This window comes from Maylandia zebra, linkage group LG5 (genome assembly GCF_041146795.1).
Source record: "Maylandia zebra isolate NMK-2024a linkage group LG5, Mzebra_GT3a, whole genome shotgun sequence".
Lineage (NCBI taxonomy): Eukaryota > Metazoa > Chordata > Actinopteri > Cichliformes > Cichlidae > Maylandia > Maylandia zebra.
This window is the reverse complement of record NC_135171.1, coordinates 20,026,321-20,052,473: the sequence shown is the minus strand read 5'-3', so window position 1 is coordinate 20,052,473 and position 26,153 is coordinate 20,026,321. Positions and strand designations below refer to the sequence as shown.

Below are 26,153 nucleotides of genomic sequence, written 5' to 3'. Positions count from 1 at the left end.
CTGGCTCGCCACATCCTTCAATATAGTCATTACAGTAAATGCACAATATACGTTCCGCGGAGGTGAAAACAGACCCACAGGTTTATATTTTACACATAAAAAAAAAGGAACTGCACTGAAATAAATGACAGCAAGTCTTAATGTAAAAAGCAGGAAAGGATGATGCCATTTACTCACGTTAGAGGCAGAATTTGTGCAAATGCAGCTGGGGTTTAGGTCGGAGTTAGTGATTTCTCTAATGATTCGGGCAGATCTTAGCCATCATGAAATACCATCAGGAAGTCAAATAATGGGTTCAAAAATCCTTCTGCAGCAAGAGAATGAGCCTGTCATAAAGAACTGTCTACTGCAGCAACACAAGGAGGCTTGCAACAGATGGTAAGGCCCCCACAGAGCCCTGATCTCAGCATCACAGAGTCAGTCTACATAAAGAGACTGAAGAAAATAAAGGAGCTTAAATCAAGAAAACAAGATGCTTCAAACCACCTACTCTTGCCAACCACCTTGAAAAACTTTGCAGAAGTGCACCTTGCACTGAGGTTTTATAAGGGGAAGTATTTTTTTTTCCTGCAGTTTGTGTAACTGTACCCGAAATACAAGAAAAAATATCTTCGGCATTATGTTTTCAAAACATACCTATGTTACAGTACGACATGAATAAGCAGGGGGGGAAATAGACGAACGAATGGCTATGTACACGTTTTGTTGTGGCCATTGGGATTTTAGTGTCCCTGTATCCTGTCTGTGACTTTACCCTCTGTGTTCAATTTGTTACTTCCTGTTTTTACATTACAGGGTTTGTCTCTGGTGTCTTTTCTTTAGATATATTTACTGTCCGCTCTTTACCTTGATTATGTCCACCCGTGTTTAGTTTTCCCCTGTTACTTTGTGTCTTTTTTTCCCTCATTGTAACCACTCTGCCTTTACAGAGATTACGTTTGCCGTTTCCTTTGGAAACGTGGATTTATCAACTTTGTTTTTTGGACTTTTTGCTGCCTGTAAGAAAATGGTGTTCAGTTACCTTTTGCCTGTTTTTGGAGCATTTGGGTCATTTTACCTATAACTATAAGATGTTTACATTTTTTGATATGCATCATGTATATACAACATGTATTGCACATTTTTAGATTTTTTTTTTACACCTATGGACTGCTTAAAAATCAAATATAAGACTTATTAATTTGAACTTTTACACAACCCTTGAAAGATAATACGAATGTAGCCATACATATTGGAAATATTTTTAAAAATAACTGAAAAGGGAATGGTTTGAATCCTTGCAGAGTTTATTCTTAAATATAGGAAACTTTAAATATAACACACAATGTTATTTTGCAGAATAATATCAGTGAATTTTGAGAAACCTATGGGGCATATGGCAGGGAAAACGACATCAGTAGAATATATAAAAGGTAAGGAGCAGGAAATTTCCCTCAGGAGTTACACTGGAGTCTTTTGTAATGCAATGAAACAAGAGTTATCTTAGACTAGGCAATAAAATGTGAATCCAAAAGTTCTGCTTGCAAATCCAAGCAAAGGGGTTTGCTTGCTTTTGAGGTTAATTTCACAGGCATAACCTACACTAAAAGATGCAAAGCAAGTCTATCAGTGAGTCTCAACCATGGTAACAGTTTACTGCGCATACACACAGACTAGACTAGCAGCAACGTGTCAAGCAGAGACGTGTAATGTCAATTAAATCTAGCAGCTGTAGTCAGGTAAGATACCTGGTCATGATGCAAAATAATTGTGTTAGAATTACCTATTAACTACATACCTATGGCTAAGAGCCATGACTGAAATCCTTCAGATTCCACTGAACTGCATGTTTTAGATTCATTAACAACTTTTAAACTTGAAAAACAAAATGTTTAGATTTGTTTTAATAACAGTAAATACATTTATACAGTTTTTTGAATTTTAGCTTCTGCTCAGTTTTTATAATTGCAAACATTTTCTATTTGATTGCATAGTAAAAGCGTGAAAAAAGCTCCATATAAATGAAACCTACGAATATAAATGCTACAAGTGCTCTTCAGATCAGTTCTAGTGATACTCTCTATCTGTTGAATGCATTTATAGGTACAGTAACACACAAACAATAAGAGATTCCAGATGTCACGTTTACACCTTTTTTTAACTATTACTACTATGAGTCCTCTTTGTCACGCGTGTCTGCATTACAACTTAAATTTCCTCCAACTGCGAGAATCAGATTTACTGAGTCGGTTAAAGTGTTGTCTAATTATGTTGCTGCACTCATTTGGCATGGATCCATGGTCTTTGAAACCTATTTTCCTCATCTTCTTTAGTTAATAATTAAAATTGTTATTATGAGAGGTAAAAATGTGTGTAAAAAAGGGGAAGTACTTATACCTTAATCCTTGTAGGAACAACAGACACTTATACTAACCTAGGATTATCTAATTTAATGGCTTTAATATGACCTTGGTTGTTGCTCCTTTTATAACTGCTGTCTTATACAACAGTCAACTGTATATCAGCAGATTATAACCGCTTTTACCTTCCAAGGTTAAAGATGAAACTTACTAGATTTTATTTTCACGACAGTCTTTCATTTCTTCTGATAGGCATCAGTGAGATGCTCCACTACATCAGTTGTTTTCCCACTCTAAAAGTGGCTGTTACAAATATGTTTCATCTCCTAAAAAGCTAATTGCAGACTAGACAGGAAATGTCAGTCTAAAAATGCACTTAGAGGCTACAGGGAGGGCCATCATTTCAGCATCACGCTCTTCCTGTGTTATCGAGGCAGGAATTGACACCCTACCTGAAGGCTGCGGACCACACTAATATTCATCTTTTGGCTTTTAACTGTTCATTGACTAGAAATGTAGTTCAAAGTTCTATATAAAGGCCTCACGCCCAGAAGACCATTTTATTTTTGTTTTACTCATTCAGTATCCCTCTCTGCCAGTCTGACCCAGCGCCCCGGAGTACAAAGAACAGCATTGTAGGGGTTACGCAGCAGGGCAAAGCAGCTGCACTGGACAGTGGCTGACTTCACTGGCAATAGCCAACACCTCAACAAAGCCCACTGTGAAGCTCCGTCCACATGAGTGAATAAATAAACTACCTCATGCATCTTTCAACCAGAAGCATCTGCAAAAGGCCCTCAACAAAGAGCACTTTTAATCAAAACAATAAAAACGCAGGTTTGTCAGTATATGATGTTTTTGCTGTCCATTATTATCTCTTGTCATATTCTCTGAAAACTCTGGTTTAGAGCAGCTTTTTAGGTGGTTAGGTTATGTTGGCCGTTATGCCGTCATTTAAAATTTAATGTACTGCAGCAAATTAAAAATTGCTTCATCGCAGAGACCATCCAGCAGGGGAGCGGCTCAGACTCTCAGTGTTGTATGCGGCACATGTAGAGTATGCATCACAACTAAGCAGACGAGTTTCAGAGTTAGGCAAGACCTTCGCAGTGTCGCTCATCCTTATTTTTACTCTTACTTAAAAATTTTGACCATCTTAACGTAAAACTAGCTCATATATTGCCTGTGGCTTCGGAAGATCTGCAGTTTGAGCCCCAGCTCATCCAGTCTAAAGATTGATGTATCCTAAGGCAAGATACTGAACTCAAATTGCCCCCGAGGCATCTATCGGAGTGTCAATGTGTGCGCGTGATAGTTAAATAGAAAGTATTTAAAGGCACAGAATAAAGCGCTGTATGAATGTGTGTGTGAAGGAGGAAAATGTGGCTTGTATCAACATCAGCTGCAAAGCCCAGTATTGCTTCCATGCCTATTGGGGTTACAGACTCACAGCATATTTAAGCTCCCATGCTTTTGTCAAATTTCATAAACGGAGGAAAAACAATTTGTTTGTTATCACTTATCCATTTCAGGGTCATGGTGAAGCTGGAGCCTTTCCCAGGTGCCATGGGGTGAGAGCACGGGTCACCAGCCTGTCGTACGACTATAACACATACTGACAGACAACCTTTCGTGTTCATGTTCACACCTACGGCCAATTTAGAATTACCAATTAACATAACCTGCATGGCTTTTGACTGTGGGAGGAAGACCGAGAGCCTCTGGCGAAACCCACGCCGGCACTGGGAGAATATGGACACCCAGGACGGCCCGAGCAGCTTGTGAATTCAAGCCCGGGACCTTCTTGCTGTGAGACATTAGTCCTAACCTCTTAATGTTGCATGTGGCTAATAATTATGTTTGTTTGTGACTACATGCCGATAGCATCCGTTCATTGTTGGTTTGGGTGTTTTCTTGAGATTTGGAAAACCTGATTGCTGGTATATTTTGATTACGGCAAGGATAGCATTAACTGAGCATAAAAGAAATTCACGATCCCAATTAAAGCCTCCTGTGCCAGATGGTTTAACCACCTGTTTATTTTCTGACCTTGCTTCACTTCTAGAGTTTTCCTCCCTGACTGTATAAAATCGGGTCCCTGGAGGCAATAGGTCCTATGACTGCTGCTGTTGAGAGGTTTGGCATACGATAGATGGAGTAGCAAGAAACAGAGGATCAAATCACTTCTTCCTGTCCCAGATAGACACAGAAGAAGAAAGGCCAAGATGAGAAGCGGGGAGGGTGTGTGTGTGTGTGTGTGTGTGTGTGTGTGTGTGTTTGGCCTAGGCAGGTTGTGAAAAACAGCAGGTTTCTCCATTGCTCTGGGCGAGTCTCTAATGACTTCCAGACCTGCTCTCATACAGCCTCATGCGTCTAGACTGCAGCTACAGTTCTCTGTCCACACAGTTGCTCTCTCTCTCTCCCAGGTCAGCCCCTCCAAAAACACACACACACACATACACAGACACATACCACTCCCCAACCCACCCGGAGCCCTCTGTCCTCTTAGATAACTACAGGCATTTTAGTCTCAGAGGATGACCAAAAAGACACTGCTACTTTCATCCTCACCCCAGGGATTCGGCCTCAAAGCATCTCAACATCTAGTTGAGGACTTTGAAACAAGAGCTGTCTTTTTTTTTCTTTTTTTTCTTGTTTTTTTAGCACTTTCTGTTTGGTTTCGTGTCACGACTGTGTCCTCTGTGGGTCTGAGTGTTAGTGGAAAATCACATTTACCAGGGAAAAACAAACTTTGTAGATCTTCTAATTGGCCGTGACAGAGCTACTCAACGGCAGAACGACCTCCTCTCATTTGCTGATAGAACATCCCATTGTTTTCTCTCGTCTGGCGGTGGTTAGCCAAATAAATCGAAAAGTGCATCAATCTCGGTCTTTTAGTCAACAACTGCTGTTAGAGCGTGTTTGAGAGAACAAACGCTGCAGTATTATATTGGCATACCCCGGATACAGAGGAAGATACATTTTACAAATCTACCCATGCAGGTTCTGATCAATTTCCAAGCCAATTTCACACTTGGTGACCGTTGGTTACGTGCATAATTCACACATTGCCAAAAGATGAGAAGCTGAAGATGTTCTTTAGACCAAGTGAGCTCGCATTTTTAATTTGAGATTGAATAAAATGTAAGGTCTGCATAACACTGCATTTTTAACTGATTTAGTGAAAATGCTCCCTGTCTTAACCTGCCTCAAACACACCCTTATTCTTATCAAATGTGATAAGCAGTAACCTGAGCACAGAATGATTCACTCTGGACTCTATTATACAACAAGAAAGAGAAGCAACATAACTAGTCTTTAATGTCTCTTCTCAGGACAACAGTTATCTGTCTCTGAATGATTAACTGCCAGATAGTTTATTCTGCTGAATAAGTGAGATGCAGCATGCTCAATAACCTGATGATTTATTTGGATACAGCATATTTGAGCCTTTAAACTCATTATTTTTTGAAAGACTTACAAACATCAGGCTCTTCGTCAGAGCCGTCCGGGCAGTCCTTCTCCCGATCGCAGCGCCAGCCCTTTGAGATGCACGTTACCCCATCTTTGCACACAAACTGCTTTGGGCTGCAGGTCCTTGGGGCTAAAAAGAGATAGAAAAAGAAAGTAAGACTAAAAGGATTTCTGGGAGAAAAATAAAAGCAGCTCTTTTTTTTTGTCAATGATCTTTATTCCTGAGGTCTCATTAGGAAGCGGTGTCTGTTGTGAGTCAATAGAAGCTCACACTGGCCCTAATTAGGTTTTGGAACGTTGTTACATGACGGAGGGCAATAGAGAATGGATACACACACAAGAAAAGCAAAATGAGCACTGAAGCAAGCCTGGAAGCAGCTTTGCATAAACTTGCTGCACCTAAATATCCAGGTCAGTATTTGCAAGCCGGTGGCAGAGAAGCAGCTCGTCTGGAGGATATCAAAGAACATCCTGTTCACTGAATTACCCTCCCTCTATTACCCCCCTTCAGTCCAAACTTCCAGGGCGAGGAAAAACTGCCCACTCTAGCCACAGCCAAATGGCAGCGCATATTCAAAGCCACATTAATTCAAGTCCTCTCTGTGCAGCACATGAACACTTTAACAACACATATACACACAGAGAAGCAACAAAGCTGAGTCATTCAGCTTTGGTTTTGGACGAGCAGGACTTACTGTTGAGCGGTGACCAAAAAACAGACGATGGAGTACAAAGTCTTTGGCTTTGAAAATACGTTAAAACAAATGGAAGAAATAATCTCGGTCTCCAAGATTTTACAAACTTAGTAGGAAAACGTAAACACTGACCTAAGCTTTTTATCCATATTTCATTCAACGTGTATTCAGCTGTCACTGAAGTGTAAATAAAGGCAGGGATTAATGAATACTCTGACATGGACTGCTCTTCACATTGTCCCGAGCACTCTTTGTTCACGTCCTCTTGTAAAGCTGTGTTTTATACAGAGCAGATGTTATTTATTATTGCCAGTGTTTGATAAGTTCCCATAAGGTAATCACTGCAAAATAAATTGCTAAATTGTTTCTTTTTAAATCATTCGTCATCAGAAAGAGTAATTCCTACATTACTTAACATGTGTACGTTTCAGTTGCTCTACCTAACTGTAAGGAAATCATACAGAAGTGATGCTTTTTTGTGGTTTTACAGACAGCAGCCTACGATCTGTGGATGTTTATCAGAGTCTATGGTATTTACTGTCTGTCAGCAGCTAGCTTAACATTTGCCATTATGACCACATGCAGCAACATCTTATAAGTACTCGCTTCACAAGGTTCAAAAATCCCAGCAGATATGTGAACGCAAGCTGTTAGCAGGCAACCGGCTAGCTTAGCTAAGATTACTTTGTTGATACCAGAAGGCTGAAGTCTCCTCTTCTGAACAAAGACTGTATACATAAACTAGACTTTTATATACAGTCTATGCTTGCAGCTGCACAACCCAAGCCACAGTGCTAAGCTAAGACATACCAGACCACGCTGAAGACGGAGAGACTAAGATGACTTTGAACCAAACAACATATTCCTCTAATTATATTACAGTTACTGGCATACTGGTAGCTAATATAATTACTTGATTCCCCCCCAAAAAATTAATTCATTTTAATAGTACGTTTAACTAAAACGGTTTTTTTTATTATGTTACAAACGAAATATAATTTTCTAGTTATATTTAAAGATATAATAAACTGCTTAACATGGTAATAAAAAAGGTAGAATTACAGACATTTTTGTTAACTAACTAGTAATGCCCATGTTAGAGTATTGTTTGGCTTGTTTGTGCTGTTGGCACTTTATCACACTGAGAAAAGTACAAAAATAGAGACAGTAGATGTTGTTTATATGCTACAAATGGGTCATTTTAGCCCGTTGCTAGGTGGTTGCTAAGCATGTATCATTCAGCTTTTGAGGATATAAATGAGATGTTACTGTTGTGAAATTAAAATGATAGGATGCTTTCGCAAGGTGCTGTAGGTGTCTAAAGGGTAAAAACGGGTCATTTTAGCACATTGTTAGGTGTTTGCCAGGCAAAGTGATGGCATTAGAGTATCAACAATATGCATGCATAACTCAGCTTTTCTAGGTTTAAATTAGATCTTACATCAGATGATAATTTTATAAGATGTTACGGGTGCATAAACTCTAAAAACAGGCCATTTTCAAACTGTTGCTAGGCAAATTGATGGCACTGTAAGATCTGATATAGATAACAACCTTCAAGGACCAAAGATAAACCTGCATGCCAGGTTTGGTTGCTCAGCTCCTGATGGTCTAGGAGGAGTTTGTGAACAAAGAAACAAACACACAGATGGCAATTTCATGCATTGTAGTAAGATGGGACCATACGGTAAATAATATACTAAGATTTAGCTTAATACATGACCGAGAAGTGTTGTTTTTACCATTTTGCAAAAGTCTTTCATGGCATTTAAATGGAACAAACCGACACTTTAAAATTTGTCTGTTTTTGTGGATATTCAGTGTTTAAATATCCATCACGAGGCTGGTGTTTTTCCATCATTTGAGTTCAAAGTTTGTTTTTCTAATAGACTCCTTTATTTCTTCCTGTCATTATTTCGAATATAGTGGTCTGAGGGTGATTCTTCCAACATCTTTGACAGCATCGCCTCACTGAAGCGATCCACCCACCTCAGTCCCGCGGCACGACTGATGATTTACATTTTCAGTGTTATCTTAAAAAGTGTGTTGTATAGACGATTATGTAACGCCATTGTGCAGACGAGTCAGCCTCTTTGGGTCAGAATGCGAGGCCAGAAATGGGCATTTTTACCAGAGCTACAACTTAGTCAGATAGAGAGCATGACGAACAGGACGTGGGGGAGTGTAGGATAGCATAGGAGTGGCTTATGGGATGAAGAAGGATAAACAGGATGACGGCATCTACATGTAAAGCTACTCTTCAACTCCAGCAGTGAAAGGAATCTTCAAATGGGGCTCAACCTAAAAACCATGAATTCAACCTGACATATTGCTGCGCACATTCACACGCTCCCCACTTATCCTCCGCTCTGTACCGCTGTGATCACCGTGTGTGTGTGTGTGTGTGTGTGTGTGTATGTGTGTGTGTGTGTGTGTGGATGAGTGTGTAAAGGGTCGCCTTTTTTTTTCTCTCTCTCAGAAGTCACAAGGTTTTGAATTATTCATGAAATGCAACCAAGCTTGTGTTAAAGGGTTTCCTCTTTGCTTCTCTTCCCTCTTCTTCGGTGTGTGCGATCATGTTTTTTTGTTTGTTTGTTTAGGGATATCAGCACCAGCCAGAGCAGGCAGCAGTTGTGGTGTATCTGTCTATTGTCTATTGTTTATGTAGATGCTGACACGCTCTGCTGTGAACTCCGCTTTCAAAATGGCTGTGGGGGGAGTTAACAAGCACCTCAGGCTCAGCTGCAAGCGGCTGCTGACAGAATCATATCAGGGAAAATAAGAAGTAGGTCAAGAGGTTAGCTAAGGAAAAGTGAAGCTCAGTCTGGGATGGGCAAAGGGAAACCATTAAAGTAAGTCCTGGGCTACCCATTCTAAATAGCAGGCAATGACAAGTAATGACAAAATACTTAATTTTGGCGAGATCAAGAAAAAGAATCAATCGTATTTTGAATATGCAGGTTTACTTGCATGTGAACTGAGGTAAAACTGTTTAGTCATAGAAGATAGAAGACAGCTGCCAGTGACAACCACTTTACTGTTAGCTGTGAAAGCAGTCTGCTGCTGGCACGATCTGAATTAATATGGTTAAAAGTCGGGGTTTAAAGGGATCCAAGGACAGCTTTAACTGAAAAGCAAATAAATGAGGTCAACAGATGGATAGGCCGAATGATGATATAAGAGAACAAATTAGATGTACGGCATCAATGCGAGAGGAAATGGAGAGTGGGCAGTGAGCTACAACTCCTTGGGGGAAGTGATCTCAGCTTTCAGGACAGGCCTGAAGATCAGAGAGCACACTGAGCTGGGCAGGGATATTGAGATGGGATGAAGGAATGTAACACTTGCTATCAATGAGCTGCCTGTGTGCTTACTAAAGCGGAGGCTGCGGGAAAATGTTTTGAATTGTCGCCATTTGGGACGGTTTATAACCCACTGCCCTCTGCACCCCGCCGCTGCCCGCGAGCCCTCTAAGATGAGCTCTGTCTGCTTGGGAGGAAGAGACCTATACTAAGGCAAACACAAGCCTTGCCCCCAGTCACTGCAGCATTTCCTCAGACACCCACAGCAGAGCTATAAATAAGTTGGAAGTCTGCCCTCTGAGATCAACCAGGACAAAGCTCCAGCAGACACTGAGACTATGGCCTCATCACACACTGCTCAGCAGCGGTTGAGATGAAGGCAGACTTAAAGTACTGTCAACAGTGGGGCTGAAAGGACTCTGAACAGCAGGAAGTTTCAAAGTTAGTTGTTTAAAGGGTCCTTAAGAATACAGGAACTGTTTAAGGGCTCTAACTGTTGCATTTGGCACCTACTTTTGTTCTGTCTACACTGTAGAAACTAGAGACCATTGTGGTTCTTTTTTAACTATTTAGATACTTCATCAGCCTATGAAGAACCCCAAGTGACGTAGTTATGCTGGGACTAGTGTATAAATGTACCTCATTTTTGAAAACCAGTGTAAACACTGGTATAGACATTATGGACTAATATTTGTACAATCACTGGCCACTTCATTAGGTAAATGGTAAATGGCCTGTATTTATATAGCGCTTTACTAGTCCCTAAGGACCCCAAAGCGCTTTACATATCCAGTCATCCACCCATTCACACACTGGTGATGGCAAGCTACATTGTAGCCACAGCCACCCTGGGGCGCACTGACAGAGGCGAGGCTGCCGGACACTGCCGCCACCGGGCCCTCTGACCACCACCAGTAGGCAATGGGTGAAGTGTCTTGCCCAAGGACACAACGACCAAGACTGCCCGAGCCGGGGCTCGAACCGGCAACCTTCCGATTACAAGGCGAACTCCCAACTCTTGAGCCACGATCGCCTTGCTAGCATTGGTTAAACCAATGCTAGCAAGTTATACCTTGCTAGCATTGGTTTAGACCCATTTTGCTTTTAAAACTGCCTTAATTCATCATGGCCTAGATTCAACAAGGTCCTGAAAACATTTCTTAGAGATGTTGGTCCATATTGACATGATAGCATCACGCTGCTCCTGCACTTTGGTGGCTACACATCCATTAAGCTAATGTCCCATTCCATCACATCCCAAAGGTGCTCTATGGTCACGAAGGCATGGACAACACTCATGTCGGCTCTGTTGTTTAAACAATGATCAGTTGGGGCGGAGAGTGTGCCAATATGATGTCCCCCACACTATTACACCATCACCAAAGTGCACTATTGCTACCAATTCATGATGAATCAGTGCTTTCATGTTGCTTTTGACCAATTCTGACTTTATTGTCCAAATGAAATCAGGATTTGTCAGATCAGGCAACATTTTTCCTCTTTTGCTGTCTTTTGCTGCTTTAGCCTCTCTGCTTCAAAATTGAATGTCTCGTGTTTTCAGACATGCTCTTCTACATACTGTGGTTGTGCAGGAAAATCCCAATAGATCAGCAGTTTCTAAAACTGTGAGATCAGTCACATCTGCCACCAACAAAGGTGACTTAATTCCCTTGGGTTTCCTCATGCTGATGCTCAATTCGAATATCAGAGATGGTCGCCTTGACTAAATCTACTTGCCTCAATGTATAGATCTTCTGCCACATTATTGGTTGAGTACTGATTTAAGTTAACAAGTAATTGAGGAAGCAAAGAAAAGGCTGGTGAATGTATAGTACTTTTCTAATCTTACTGACAAATTCACAGAAAATAAAGGTCCACAAGATACGACATACATCCTGACCATTGGGAAGCTATTGCATCATTTCAGCATTCCAATTAGTAGATCTTAGATAGCTTCAAATTAAACGGGGGAAGAAAGAGATGTGAAGGTATTTAGTTCCTGGGGCACCTCCTCAGTAGTTACTAACCACCAGCTAGTCCTCAGGTTCAGTCCTGAAACTGCTAATCACATCACAGGAGTACTTTCCTTAAAATGGATAGTGACAATGTATCAAAGAGTGGAGTTAGAAATCAAAAAATGAGAATTTCAGTGTAGTAAACCCACCACTGTGATAAGACCAACAGTAGATAGAATACAGATTAGTATTATTATTAGTATTAATATAGGTTATAGAACCTTCTGAGGCCAAACTCTGAGCTTACTAAGAATCAGCTTTCTTGGCCAGCCTTACATGCTGATGTTAAGTAGGTAAAATATTTACTATGCACACCATCTTAGCTTAGTGCAGACCTTCCCAAAGTGTGGGGCCCGCCCCCCTGGAAGGGGGGGGGCAGAGCCATTGCAGGGGGGGTGCGGTATGAAAAGGGGAAAAAACAAAAAAAACAAGGCTTGGACACTGCTAGCACAGGCCGCCCACACAAACGCAAAGCAGGAGATGAAGCATCGCTGAATATGTTTCCAAACCAACTTCCTTCCAAGCCAAAGACTAGAAAATATGGTGAAGCATATCTTCCCTTTGGTTTCACCTGCACAAGTGCCAGGTAGGTCTCCCCTGCAGAATTGGTTTTCCCTTACTGGGATCAGGCGTTGGGCTCTTCAAATCACGGACAAACAGTATCCCACATTCTTGATTTTTAGTTCACAAACACTTCTTGTAATAAATAACTACTCCTGACATTTTGGAGATGTTGGCTCTTTATACAGTAAAGTTACAGCAGGATACAAATAATATCAGGCTGATCCTGCCACGATTTGTTCCCCCGGTTCAAATCACGGACAAACAGTATCCCACAGCTGCTTATGTTTTTAAACCCATTTTGCACAGAGAGGCATTTTTTGAAAAATGTATTGATAGCAATGTTGAATATTATTACACAGGAAAAAAGCAACTACATGTAAAATAATCACACCGCAACGCCTCTGCCTTTGTAAATAGAGGGACAGTAACTGGTGTAAAACCTGCAGATAGTCAGATTAACAGTATTTTGTCTCCATCTCCCATTCTGCAATTCATCTCATGTAAACAATAACGTGGCGCACAGCGTGACGTGAAAAAAGGCACATACCTTTGACAAACTCTGTATTCCTCGTCCACACGTAAAAGCAAAAAAAGGAGTTTTAAAAAATCTCAGTTTTCGGTGATTCGAAACGCCGTTTACATGTGGACGAAACAGCTGTGTTTTCAAAAATACCCGTGTAGGTGCGGACGTAGCGTTAGAGTTAGTAGTTTATTTTATTACTACCTGTAATTTATTGCAGTTTACTTGTATTTGCTTAATTGTTTACTAAATGTTTGAGGTGTGAAATAAACCGCAATTGAGCAAAATATGGGTGTGTGTGGTTGGAGGATGTGTTTTTTGTGTTTCTCCCCCGGGGGGGGGACATTTTTCTTGTAAAACAAAGGGGGGCCTAGCAAAATAAGTTTGGGAACCACTGGCTTAGTGTGTTAGCACAGCTGAAGCTGATGAGGCCGATGGGATGGTGATACTGTGTTTGAGGGGAAAAAATGACACTGAGCACATTTCTTTATACCAGATTTCTTTGGACTGAGCTGTTGATACATGTTATCCTGCTTGCACAAGTTGGGGAAAAAATGGTAAATCAGAAATTCACCTTTTTTTTTTTAAAATAGCAAACCTCTAAAGCTATAAATATATTGCAATGCATGTGGCCATACCACCAGGTGAGCCATAAAATAACTAACAGCAAACTGTTTTAAAGTATACAATAAAACAATTGTTATTTGACTGTTAGACCTGCTACCCAAGCTTCATCTCACAAGACTGGAATCTGACTGTCTTTATGAAATAAGAGTTGGGTTTTTCCCCTGACTTTTCCGAACCTAAGTCACTCATGCCATCCACATACACTGAGACTAAGCAGGAAAAGTATCATATAAAATCTTTATACAAAAGAAAACTAATTCAACTGAAACTAAGAAAGCTGCCAGGGGGCATAAAAGTACCAGGAGGGCGTGCTGGCTGAAGTAAACACACAGTGAAGTCATTTTAAACACTTACAGAGAGTTTTGAAATGTCTAATGGGAAACAAACGCCAAGTTTAGTCTACAGAAGACAGCATGTACTCGCACAAATGAAACACTTCAATAGTTTCTCAAAGGTTAAGATGCTGTCACTAATTTAAACATTTTTGCTTCTCAAAATATGTGTCATCATTATGTTTTCTAATATTTAACCAAGGAAGTTTAACATCTTGAGTTGTGTGCTGCAAGTCCTGACCCTGACACAGACTCTGGAAAACTTTGAGTTGGATTTGATCTTTACTGAGTCACCCACTGAGGAAAGAACCCAACCCAGCCGGTTTGATATCGACTTGGAGCTAAATGTCTTGACAGAATTCAACAAAAAAATAAATAGAAAATTTCACAGTGGATTCATGGCAACACGCTTCTCACTCTCAAGAAATGGCATCTGACAAACTTGTATAGATATAGAAAACACTGAGGTTGAGCGAAAAAGAAATGGGATATGGGTTTATTTACTTGGCCTATGGGCTGAACTGAGGGGGTTCTGCTAAGTGCCAAAATTGAGGGATGAGCATATCGGCCTCTTTGGCTGCAGTCTGCCAACTCTTCATCCACCTCCACAGCTGAGCCATAAACACTTCAGAATTTTGTAATGGAAGAGGAGGAGAAGAAAGAGGGAGGGAAAAAGTTCCTGTGTTACAAAACAAGAGATAAAGGCTCCAGCTGTGCCTCTTAAACAAAATGGGTTGTAGATGGGTCTTCCAGCGCATTCCACCATCAACCAAAAACATAACACCAAGACAACAAAGGCATGATGAAAAAAAAGAAGGTCTCCAGACTTAAATCCTATAGAAAACCTGTGGATAGAGGTTAAGCTTCAACTGATGAAGCAGCAGCCAAGAAACCTAAAGAGTTTCTGTAAAGAGGAGTGGGCAAAACTACAGACTAACTAAATTAACCTCTGTGCTTGCCAACAAGGATTTCTCCACTAAGTACAAAGTCATGTTTTGCAAGGGCCTCAAATGCTTATTTCATTCAATGACATGCAAAGAACTTTTTCGTAATGTGTTTTCTCTGGATTTCTCTCTTTCCAGTAAAATTAAACTACCATAAAAATCACAGTGTTCATTTCTTTGTAAGTGAGCAAACTTACAAATTCAGCAGGGGATCAAATAATTATCTCCCCCACTGTACTTGTCACCTACATTAAGGTAATGAGGCCTTTAAAAAAAATCTACAATCCAAGTCAAAGTTTGGCTTGTGCGTGCAGACTTACTCAACCGCCTTCTAGATGGATGTAAATTTTGTGCCACGTGTACGTTTGTATGCATGAAAGTGTGTGTCATGCATGCATCAGGCTCAGGAGAGCCATCACGAGGAATATGTTCAAGTCTGGTGCTAGCTGCAAAGGCAAATGAGGCTTCATTTACAGGGCAACACACTCCTGAATGTGACTGTGATTTTTACAGGTCAAATCTGAGAAGAAAAAAAACTCCACAAATTTCAGCAAGCCTTTGTGGTATTGTGAACAAGAACCTATTAGTTGAAGCAGAGTAATCAAATGAAAAGCTATTTGGATGTCTGGCTGAGATTTCACCATGTCTCAGCCCCGGTGTGGTAATCAACCATGACTGCTATTTGTGCTACTACAGTCACTGTTAGAACTCAGGGGGGGAGGAGGTCATGAACTCCTTCGCTTCATCATAAGGGTTAATCTTTTTTTTCTAAAGAAGAAGAAAAAGGGACGAAGCAGAAAACCACAAGGTGTGATGCATCATTATCAACTTAGTCAGTTTAGACAAATCCCTTTGCCGCACTAGCACCGAAGCACACGCCGTATGCAGCGGCAGAGGGGGGGAAATGACAATTAAGCCTGCTTAGCATGCTGCCGAGGGGAACATATTAAAGAAGATTATATGAAATTCTTTAGTGCCTTTTCGTAAGACCAGTACAAATTTCAAGTCTCAGTGTGACGCATGAGCTCTATGCAACAAGACCTGATTCTCCAGAATGTTTTTTCACCTCCATGTGCTAAAGCAACCTTGGCTGAGACTCCAACGAGACACTGACGATCAAAAAGCAAAGTCGGAAGAAATCCTCTTGCATAAAAAGTAACAGATTTAAATCTAAAGGTTGCTGAAATTTCCTTTTTGGGGAAATTTGGGAATTCAAACAAGTCTGCATGAAAATGTAAGAAATTGATATCGCTGTAAATACATGTCTGTGGTATTTAAGCAGACAGCAGCTGTTAACCTAACTATGCCTAAAAATGGACACAGAAGGAAAACCACTAGCCTGACTCTGTCATGTGGCAACACAGTCGCTCAAAAATCTCTGTTAATAAGAACATTTTCTGAGTGCTGTAAGGTGGGTTTCTTGGCCTTTGGCACATTGAGAAAAGACTGTGAGCGAGTGATATAATCCTAATCTTAATCTGAAAGCCAAATCACTCCTTCAGCCAGTTCATATATTTAAAAATGCAATTGCACACACTCCAAAATACCTCATATACATAAGGAAATGTCTTCAGGGATATTTACCAAATATATTCCAACTAGTTTAGTGTGTGTAGGCTAATAACAGCAGACCAAACAGCCACCCATTCTTTTCCCAGAAGCACACAATGCACATAATCAGAGAGACCACATTGCCTACACACATACATCTGAATGTGGGAAATCTTATGCAAGAACCCAGTTGCTTAAAAACTGCGTGCAGCATTTGCAGTGTGGCTCATAAAGTTAGCTCCACAGGTTTTTGGATTTGTATTTTTGCCTTTGCACACCACAACAATGGATCCTAAATCCAACAATCAAGGTGTGATTGAAGTGCAGATTTTCAGCTTTAATTCAAGGGGTTTAGTAATTAGCTGTTAGGGAATTACAGCTATTTTTTTTAGACACAGTCACTAAGGCCTGTTCTCTCGTGCTTTTCTTGCTTTGCATTGGGAAACAACATGTGATCAGTCTTTTAGAGTTTGCCTAAATCTAAGCAGAGACTTAAGCCCTGTTCACTTAACAGTTCATCCTCCTACTTCTATCAGCACTCACGTCATTAATGAACACTAGTGACCCGCTTCCATCGGCAGCCATGCATGCCCATGCTCTAACATTGCCTCCTTCATCAAGGTCCTCATCAGACCCTGCTAAAACTCTTTAGTCGATACATGTAGGTCAAGTTTGTTTCTTGCTGTGCTTTTACAAATTTTATCAATTTTTTTTTAATTCTTACTAACAGAGTGTCTCTGCAAGTTTTCTGCTTTTTTGACTTGTTTTTTTTTTTTAAATCCCACTGAGGAGCGCCTGTTTAGCATGTATTTCTTTAGATACCACAGAGCGCTTCTATTTTTTATCTTCCTTTTCTGATTGCCTCCCCCGTGTCTGATGTTAGGGCGTGCTTTAGATCATGAACCTTTTCTCTCATTCTTCATATTTTTTTCTTCCCATCCTTTCTTCCAAGTTCATTCTGGTTTCATCTGTACAAAGATTATTTTTTAGGAGATCTGTGCAAGCTCTTCTGGATATTTTCTGTCAAAGTCTAATCTGGCCTTCTTATTCTTGAGAATAACCAGTGGTTTGCACCTTGTTCTAAAACCTTCATTCACGAAGGAATGTCTTGAATGCAGACTTTGACAATGCACAGTTTAGAGTGTTAATTTAGTTAGATTTGAAGTTGGGGTTGTTTTTTTTTAAACCATGGAGTTAATTCTTCATGCACTTGTCTTCTGTGGTCTTTCAGGCCTTTTGGTGCTGCTGAGCTGGCCACTGTTGATTCGTTTTTGCTGTCTCTATGATAGTTTCACTTTGGTTCTCTTACTGGACATCATATTGAAAGTTCCAGTAAGAAGCTATGAAATGCAATTTCAACACTTGGGATCAACTCCAGATCTGCTCGTCAGTTTTGCGGCCTCACTTCAAGAATAGCTTAAACTCTGCACTTCAATCACATATTGTTCTCTTTAAAATACACAGTGATAGTGTACCGAGACAAGAGCATGAAAAAAAAATATGTCACTGCCCAAAAACATATGGACCTAACTGTAAATGTGTAAAATGTTTGCCAGGAATTGCTACATAAATAATCTCCCAGTTGACTGCTATATTTCCTCAGGCTTGTTTCTCCACTACAGACCAGGTCAGGAGATTTTTTTAAAAATATTTTTTTACCTCAGAGTCAAGGCTACTGTCTGCTCTTTTTTTTTTGCAATTAGGCCTATGTTGAGGTTATTGTTATTTACATTTTGCATTAGAAGTTTGTAAATGAATCTAAATCACAGTGCTATGAATTATAACCTCGGTGCTGGTGCGTCTGGGCCTGTGGCTCAGCGCTCATTGTTTGAACCCGAGTTAGGAAGAGTTTGCTGGCATGAAGCCGGAGGACTCTTATTACATTGTGGAGCCTAGATACAAACTGTGATGTATCAGCAAAGGCTGGAGAAAAGGATGAGGTCTGTTTGTGTAGACCTCTGGATGCGTGTCCACTCTATCCCGGAATAAATGGATGTCAGTGAAAAACAATGTTTCTAGGAAAGGCCTTAATGGATGTTAATAAATATATTTGTTAGAGGCCTAGTGCTAAAAAAAAGAAAAAAAAAGACTACATATTGGTTATATCTGCTGGTGCAACCAAGACTGGGAACATTTCGAACAAATAAAAAAGACATTTCCCCTGGGGCTGGAGCTGAAATTCAACAATGTTTACAACAGGAAAATAAAGCAATTTATCTAGCAAACTGATAAAAGAAATAAATTCACAAATTCTGCCTTATGCTGGGACAATCTATCACATTGCCTCCCTCGTGCTTTACGAAATCTGAAACTTGGTAAAGAGAAAAGAAAATGAGAGAAGGTCACAGCTTGAGTCATTAATATAACAGACATCCTTTCAGACTGACGCCCGAGGAGTGAGTTTACCTCATGTTTGCTATCGGTGATAAAAGGGTCCCAGCAAATCCTACAGCCTGACCATGGCACTGCCTCGCATCAGCATGACGTGGTTGTTGTTGACGTTGATGAATAATGCACATTACACACCTATAAAGCACGACAGCTTCTTTGCAAATCTGGCAAAACCCTTCAAACTGGACTCATTACACAATATTTAAGCACCTTTGTGTCACCATTTTTGGGTTTTTTTGTTGTTTTATCATGACAATTGGGTTGTTATGAAAGGTTAGTCATCCACTTCTTATGAAAACTGTTTCTCTCTCACACACACACACACACACTTAGACTAATATTTTATTTTGTTGAATTTTCAAGGCAGCCTGATTACTTACGTAGCCCACTCCTACATGTGCTCGCATCTAGCAGCAGATAACACGGCTTTCCACTAAGTGTTGCAATAATAAAGGAGTTACATACTTCGATGCAATAATAGTATTTCAAACAAGTACCAGGGGGAATCAGTGCCACAACATTAAGAGCGCTGCAGGTTTAGAGTTTTATTAAAAGAGAAAAATATTAAGGCTATAATACGGCCAAAAGCTGCGTTTGATTTAAAGTGCACTTTCTAATACTATTAAAAAAAAATGCTGTTTAACCTGAGAGGATGAGAAAAATGAAGAAGAAGACAGCAAGGCAGTAAGTCAGTGAGAGGCGGCTGGGCTGTGTGGGCACTGCAATGTGTGTCTGTGTGCGTGCGAACTCGACGGTGGGGAGAGAAGAGAGCAAGGAAGTGCAGTTCAAATCAGCGTATCAATACTGCAGGAAATGAAAACTAAAACTCTTTCAAGTCTGGTATGGAAAAATCAATAATTTGACAAAGTAGCTGCGGCAGTAGATGTGAAGTTAATTGTCTTTGCCCTGGTACATATCGGGGGAAGGTGTACTGATGAGTTTTACACATGAGACTACAAGTATAACACAAGAGTGAAATGACTGTCTTTGTCATAGCTATACTTTTATCTACAGGCCATCTTTGGATTTAAAGCTACTACTCAAAGCAGATCCAACATCAGAGTGGTCTTCTTTGCCCCAGAAAAAAAGTCCTCCTCACTTTGACTCAGATTGAAAAATTGAAAATCAGATTTTCTTTGTTTTTGATGTTGCAGACTGAGACTTTACTGATTTGGGTCGCTCTCACTGCGCTGTTTCCTAAAGCTCTACAAATCAACCTACCTGCTTGGCAAAAAACTGCAGATTACAAAAAACAAACCTCAGAAAACTGCCAACTAACTACTGGACGCGGTCGAGAATTTATCTGCAGAAACAGACAAATTGTTCCCTTAGGAGTTGGTGAATAGCCAAACAGGCTTGCACACGGGTGTAAATCTTAAGACCAGATAGCAAAAAAAACATAAAAGCAGAATAAACATCTGTGTTTCACCACTTTGCTCCTAAAAAAACAAAACAAGTGCAGTAAATAAGCAGATATGTGAATTTATACAAAAATAACAGGCTGCATAGCCTGAGCCTAGCCTTCACATCAAATACGATTAGGAATATTTGCAGGTGGTTGCAAACACCGGAGCCAAATTTCAACTGGACACTGACTCACAATCCTGAACACTATGTTAGGTCAACTATGGAGCTCTCTGCAGCTCATCGCTACTGCCCCAAAATCCTGTTCTCTCCTGAAACACGTTGAAGCGCGCTCATCCTTCTCTTCTTCTAACTGTCATTAGAAGGTTTTGTAGTATTACTTTGTACTCGCTTTTGGTCTTAATGCAGGAGTATTTCTGCTATTGTTTCTAAAGAGAGGTGACCTGTGAATAAGACTAACATTTTCCAGGGATTATATTTCATCTGAGGTACAAATCAAAGGATCCTGACATGAGATGGACTGGTATTTTAACTAAGCTTCAATTCATACGCAGTTTCTTAAAATATCATCACCTTCACATACAGTACGGTGACGGTTGTTAAGTCATTTGCTGGCTAATGTGTTGCGAATGTAAAGAAATGTCATGATCATTACATCCCAAGAGCAACTTTCCGCTCTGTCGCCTCTGTGCAGCATCTTCAGTCCTTAAATAGCTCCATATAGATAGCATATCTCAATCAGTGGGTCACAAGCCTAAAGTGGGTCACAGGACTGCTCTAAAAAGTGTACGTGTACCCAGAGCCGAGTGGCTAGAAAGACGTTGCAATTTCAAAGATTTTGACAGTGTACCGCCTAATTATGAAGATTTTGTACACAACCAGCTGGTAGCATTGTAGTCTATATTTACCTATTGAGTATAAGTGAGCTTCAGGAGACGGCTACATTAACTTTAAATAAAGACTAGTGTTGGCAAAACCTCTGCAGCTGGAAAAAGAACCTGTCAAAGTGCCAAAAACTGCAGTTCCTCTAACAGCCACTTGAGGCTGGCTCCAAAACAAGTCAGTCAAATAGACTCTAATGCACAATGGGCATCATCACTCTGAATGGCATGTTTGCACACAGGCATCTGCAGCCATAGGTGTCTGCTATACCTCACCTCCATTGTATTGAAACCACTACGATGGACCTCTCATCACAATCTGTCCAACTATTTTGTGCTTGGTTATAGTGAAATTGCACTATTTTATCAGTATGCTGCTTAGCATTGATATTGCTTTATTGTTACACTACTTAAAAATTCTAGGGAACACATTACCTAGGCTACTTCTGTGCTCACATTTAATACTGCTGCTGCTGCTGGCACCTCATGGCATTGCATTTATACTCTGAATCAGGTCGCCTAGCATCAACTACAGCAGCTTATTTGAAACGAAGGACGGCGAATGACCTTCATTTTGTTTGCACTAAGAAATGCTGCTGCCTGCGAGCTACAATCACCAATAAAATGTTCTTCAGTATTTTTTTTCTATATATCTTTAAAAATATTGTTATTACAGATGTCCTCAGAATATCACAATAGAATTATGAGGCTATATCCCCCACCCCTAAATGTGACCAGCTACCATTGTTCTGGTCATGGTCTACTAGCATCTATAAGAGTTAAAGATAAAAAAAAAAAAAAACGGCAAGATTTTGTAAGTGATGCAATGATGTGAATGAGCTTTATGTAACCACCTGATTGTTTTCCCCTGGTTAAGCTCCTCATTCATCCAGCTGGAGTAGCTTTGAAAGTATTTTCAGAAACAAATGAACTGATCTGACCTAGAAATTTATATAAGACTTCTATATATGTCTCATCTGCTGTTTGCATTAGCTGCTGCGCTTAAATGTTTTAGGGTAAGATAAGGTCAACAGCTGTGAAGCTCTCACAAACCTACTCTGTATTCTATACAGTTGTAAACAATAAGCCTTTTGGCCCTATGCTGTCATTGTCATGGGAGTAGCACCCGGCTATCAGCCAAATGCCGGGGCAGTTCTTAGGCCTCCACCAAATGTTGCAGCACAGAGATGCACAGAGGGGAACTGCCAGGATAATCGCTGCATCGTGAGTTCATTAAGAAGGAAGGAACCCGTGCCACTTTCATCATCAAGGAAGAAAAGCAGTAAAAGAAATTATCAAAAGTTGAAGAGACTGATCTTAAGGCACCGCTTCTGCTTTGTCATTTTCTGAACAAAATATTTATCGTTGAAAGCCTGGGGCGGGGTTTGGGGGCACACTGTCTATTTGTAAGAGGCCAGTGATCTCTTTCTAGAGTGAAATCACTTTCATAGACCGAAGTGATGGGAATTCTTTCATTAGGGCCCTTTCCACTGGGCCTCCAATTAGCAGAGCTCTCTGAACAAGCTGAGACTGTTCATGGAGGTCTCTTCTGGGAAACAAAGAGCAATTTAGACCCAATTAAACTTGGGGTTTGTTGGTACCCAGAGCCTTTTACACTGACTACAGTGTATGAGAAAAAAAGAAAGAAAGAAAAACCTTTATGGAAAAAAAGGAAGAAGACTTTGAAGTCAAGTCAAGGGGAGGGGGGGTTTACTAGTAGCATGTGTAACTGAAGGGGCCCTAAAAAATAAAAGCCATTTAACTACGTTAGAAAGAAGGCAATGTAGTGAAGAAATCTTCCAAATGCATGAGTTACAATTAGAGACTATTTGGTAAATCTCACAGTCAGTCTAACCAATAAATTGTAATGAAACACCTCATCTGTAAACAAATTAGAATCTTTGCTCACAGATGCCGTCGAGCACAGCAGGCTCTGCATCTCAGTGGATTTTTAGGAAAAACTCAGGTTTGGTGATCTCCTCTGTTCCACTGCACTGGTCTGACTCATCAAATGAAGGGAAGGAAAAAAAAGACTCAGAGGGAAGAAGATTTTGCTAAAACAATCACTGTGAATTGAGGCAGAAGCTGTTTGTTTTAAACGCTTAAATGCAGGCTCTCAAGTCTCTCTCAACTTACAGGTGATTGCAGGCTATCGATCTCCAAGGTGGTGTTTTTATGCGGGGGATTGTGCTCCTTAAGAACCTCACCGCACTGGGCTGCCAAGTGAGATGAGATGACTTCAAAAAGACACAGGGAGCCATTTGTGGCTCGATGAATAATCTCAAAATGCAGCTTGGGATTTGAATCCAAGTCTTGCTGAATTTAATGACACTGTGAATTCAGGACCTCCGATTAGCCCTGCTGACCCTGGTGACATCCCCCTCAAAAATTACATGAAATTAAATTTTAAAAAGCTGTGTTTGAAGAACAAGCTTATAGATTTACTTTCCACCTGCAGAGATTTTAAGAAGTCTGTCAGCAAATCTTTGTCTTTGAATGAATACTTGTTTCCTGTCTTACACAAAAACAGGAACCCTGAGTGGGACTGTGAAGCTTAATAGTTTCCAGAAGTTGTTCCAGTGTGTGTGTGTGTGTGTGTGTTCATAAAGTCCGGGGGGGGTACAGCAGAGGCGTTTAGAGCTGCTCACTGTCTACCTGCAGATCACAATATGACTGTCGGCATTTCGGGGGCACAGATACGCAACAAACTGAATAATGGCACCGACACACAGCAACAGTGCACAGCGTTACGCATGCCTGTTGATGGCAGCACATCCTCGGAGCTTAAAGATGCAGAAAAAAACCAAGTGTGCAGTGATGGACACGAACGGGTCCTCTGCTCTTAATAAAGCACGATCCAGCCACGGATGGGACAAAAGTGTGGCAGTGCGGTTTGACTGAGGGGTAGCTCGGCTGCTGTCATCGCATCAGCGCTCTCGGGGAAAACTGTTGAACGTGAACTGACTGAAGTCGAGACACATCAGATAGGCTCGATTACAGCTCGGCAGAGGTGCTCACAGCTCTCTTCTTTTTTAATGAGACGTAGTACTATCATAGCTTAAAAAAAACGCCTCAGACTGCAGGTCGACACATTTTTCTAATGAAGGTATCGACACGTAAACATGAGCTTTGAGCTCTTATCGGGGCCTATGCTGGGATGCGAGCGCCTGAATCAAGTGAAGGGTGGCGGGGTGCTGATGGAGGGTTTGGAGGTGGGGTGCTGTGACATTGCAACATTCACACGCTTCACCGGGACACAGTAACAAAAGACCGCTTTAATTGTCTCGCCTAGGTTTCATCCCCTCCACGTTGCTCCGCTCAGTGGGGGCAGGCATTCCCCCTTCCAACGGGTGCAGTGTACTCTCATTGCAACGCAGGCACAGAGCAAAATAAATCCCGCACTAATCACTGTGCACACATCACCTAACGGCTATAGATCTTTTGAGCAATTGGCACAACACTCTGGGTAACATTCAATCAGCTCTGCTTACCATCAATGGCCCTGGCTGGAGCGATTACTTCCAAATTGTGTATGAATCCCAAGAAAAGCAATCCTGTTGCCAGCATGTTGGCCGCGATGCGCAACATTGTAGCCTATCTTGGAAGAATATTACTCATCAATCGCTTCTTGCTCCTGTCAAAAGCTGGAGGTTGCAGAGCAGACAGGCGACGACGTGTAACCGTGTGCCCCGGCGGGGATGCTCCTTGCTGGAAATCCGCTGTCTGGGTGCGCAGTGAGTGCTGACAGGGCTGCTGCTTGCTGTCTGCCCACACTCGGAGAGTAAGTCTTCCAGACTTGTCCAGGCAAAAAGCCGAGGCTTTCTCCCAGCCCGGGTTGCCTAAGGGGTCCTCGGATGCATGGAGAGCCCTGCCACAAAGGCTAGCAGGCTGAATTGAGCATCAAGCTAGCCCGGCTTGTAGGCGAGATGAAGGAGCTCGCTGGCGCCTGTAATCATGCAGCTGTCCGCCTTTTGTTCTCCCTGCCCCGATGGAGAAGAAGTCACAGGGGGGGAATAAGAAGTGGATCAAATGTTCCTCTCCTCCCCGCCACCTCTGCTGCTGCTGGCCACAGATTGAGCCTGAAGCCCGGAGCCCAGTCAGTCAGCGGTCTGAGTGACGTCGCAACATCAGGGGGCTCAGCTGGCCCTCCCCTCTCCTCTCCCTCCAGCACCACCCGACACCCCCACCACCACCATTCACCTCCTTCAAATTAGGCTCACTCATGTAAACTCGCAAACTGCAGTTGCTACCACGGTAGGGATTCTCAGTCCACCTTATTAAACGGATTTGACATTTAGATTGTGACATAAAAAAACACCCGATCGTTCCAGTATTGTCGTTATTTTCAAGTACTTTGCAACTTCATCGGGATTTGACGTTGATTTGATCTGAATTTTCGCAATAATATTGGAAGTTGCGGTCAATCCTTAACAAATGTATTGAACAAGCCACCCAGTTGAAGCTTTATGCCGCGGCTGCCCTAAATTTGTCAGTACTGCTAATTACCTAAATCATTTTTATGTTTCTGTAATGCTTAATCCACCAGCATGTAGGCTCCTTAATTCAAAATGACATTTTTAATGCTAAACTTTAATTATTGTCGTTATCCACGAAAATTCAAATGTACTGTTTTACAAAAAAGATGAAAAGCAGAATAGTATTATTTCATTTAAGATGCCAAATTCATCACTGAACAGGATATGTAGTTTAGGTGTTTGAATGTTTTGGTTGATTAACAACATTAAGTCAGTTTCATTACTGAACAGGATATGTAGTTTTGGCGTTTGAATGTTATGTTGATTAACAACATTAAGTCAGTTTGCTATTTGCCCAATAAAAATCTTTAAACAAGTTTCTGACAGATTTCTAATATTTGTGCTTTCATATTTTTATGACTGGTGGTCTAATAAATTTGCTAAGCACAGCAAACAATTTGCATCTTGATAGGGCCCAATGACTTGCAGATTTTCAGACCCCCAAGCCAGCTACCTTCTGGATGCAGCCTTCACAGAACTAAGTTTAACGACATTTGAAGAAGACCCCACATGACCCCATAAACCTATTATGATGCACATAGTCTTGAAATCACGACTTTGAAGGACATGATCCTTGAAATGGAATGACGTTTTAGTGGAAGAATGCTTTACTCAAGA

The 26,153-nt window shown here is 41.0% G+C and overlaps 1 protein-coding gene across 1 annotated transcript in view; it reads right to left on the bottom strand.

The window, feature by feature from the left end:
- The window catches only part of LOC101472613 (low-density lipoprotein receptor-related protein 1), a 101,908-nt gene extending 76,794 nt beyond the window's left edge, over positions 1-25,114 (bottom strand). The window contains exons 1-2 of the mRNA XM_012917475.5: positions 24,492-25,114; positions 5,821-5,943 (exon numbers count right to left, since the gene is read on the bottom strand). Of these exons, the coding sequence (XP_012772929.2) occupies positions 5,821-5,943; positions 24,492-24,588 (220 nt within the window). The 5' untranslated portion in view covers positions 24,589-25,114. The remainder of the gene's footprint in view (positions 1-5,820; positions 5,944-24,491) is intronic.
- Between the last annotated feature and the right edge of the window lie 1,039 nt (positions 25,115-26,153).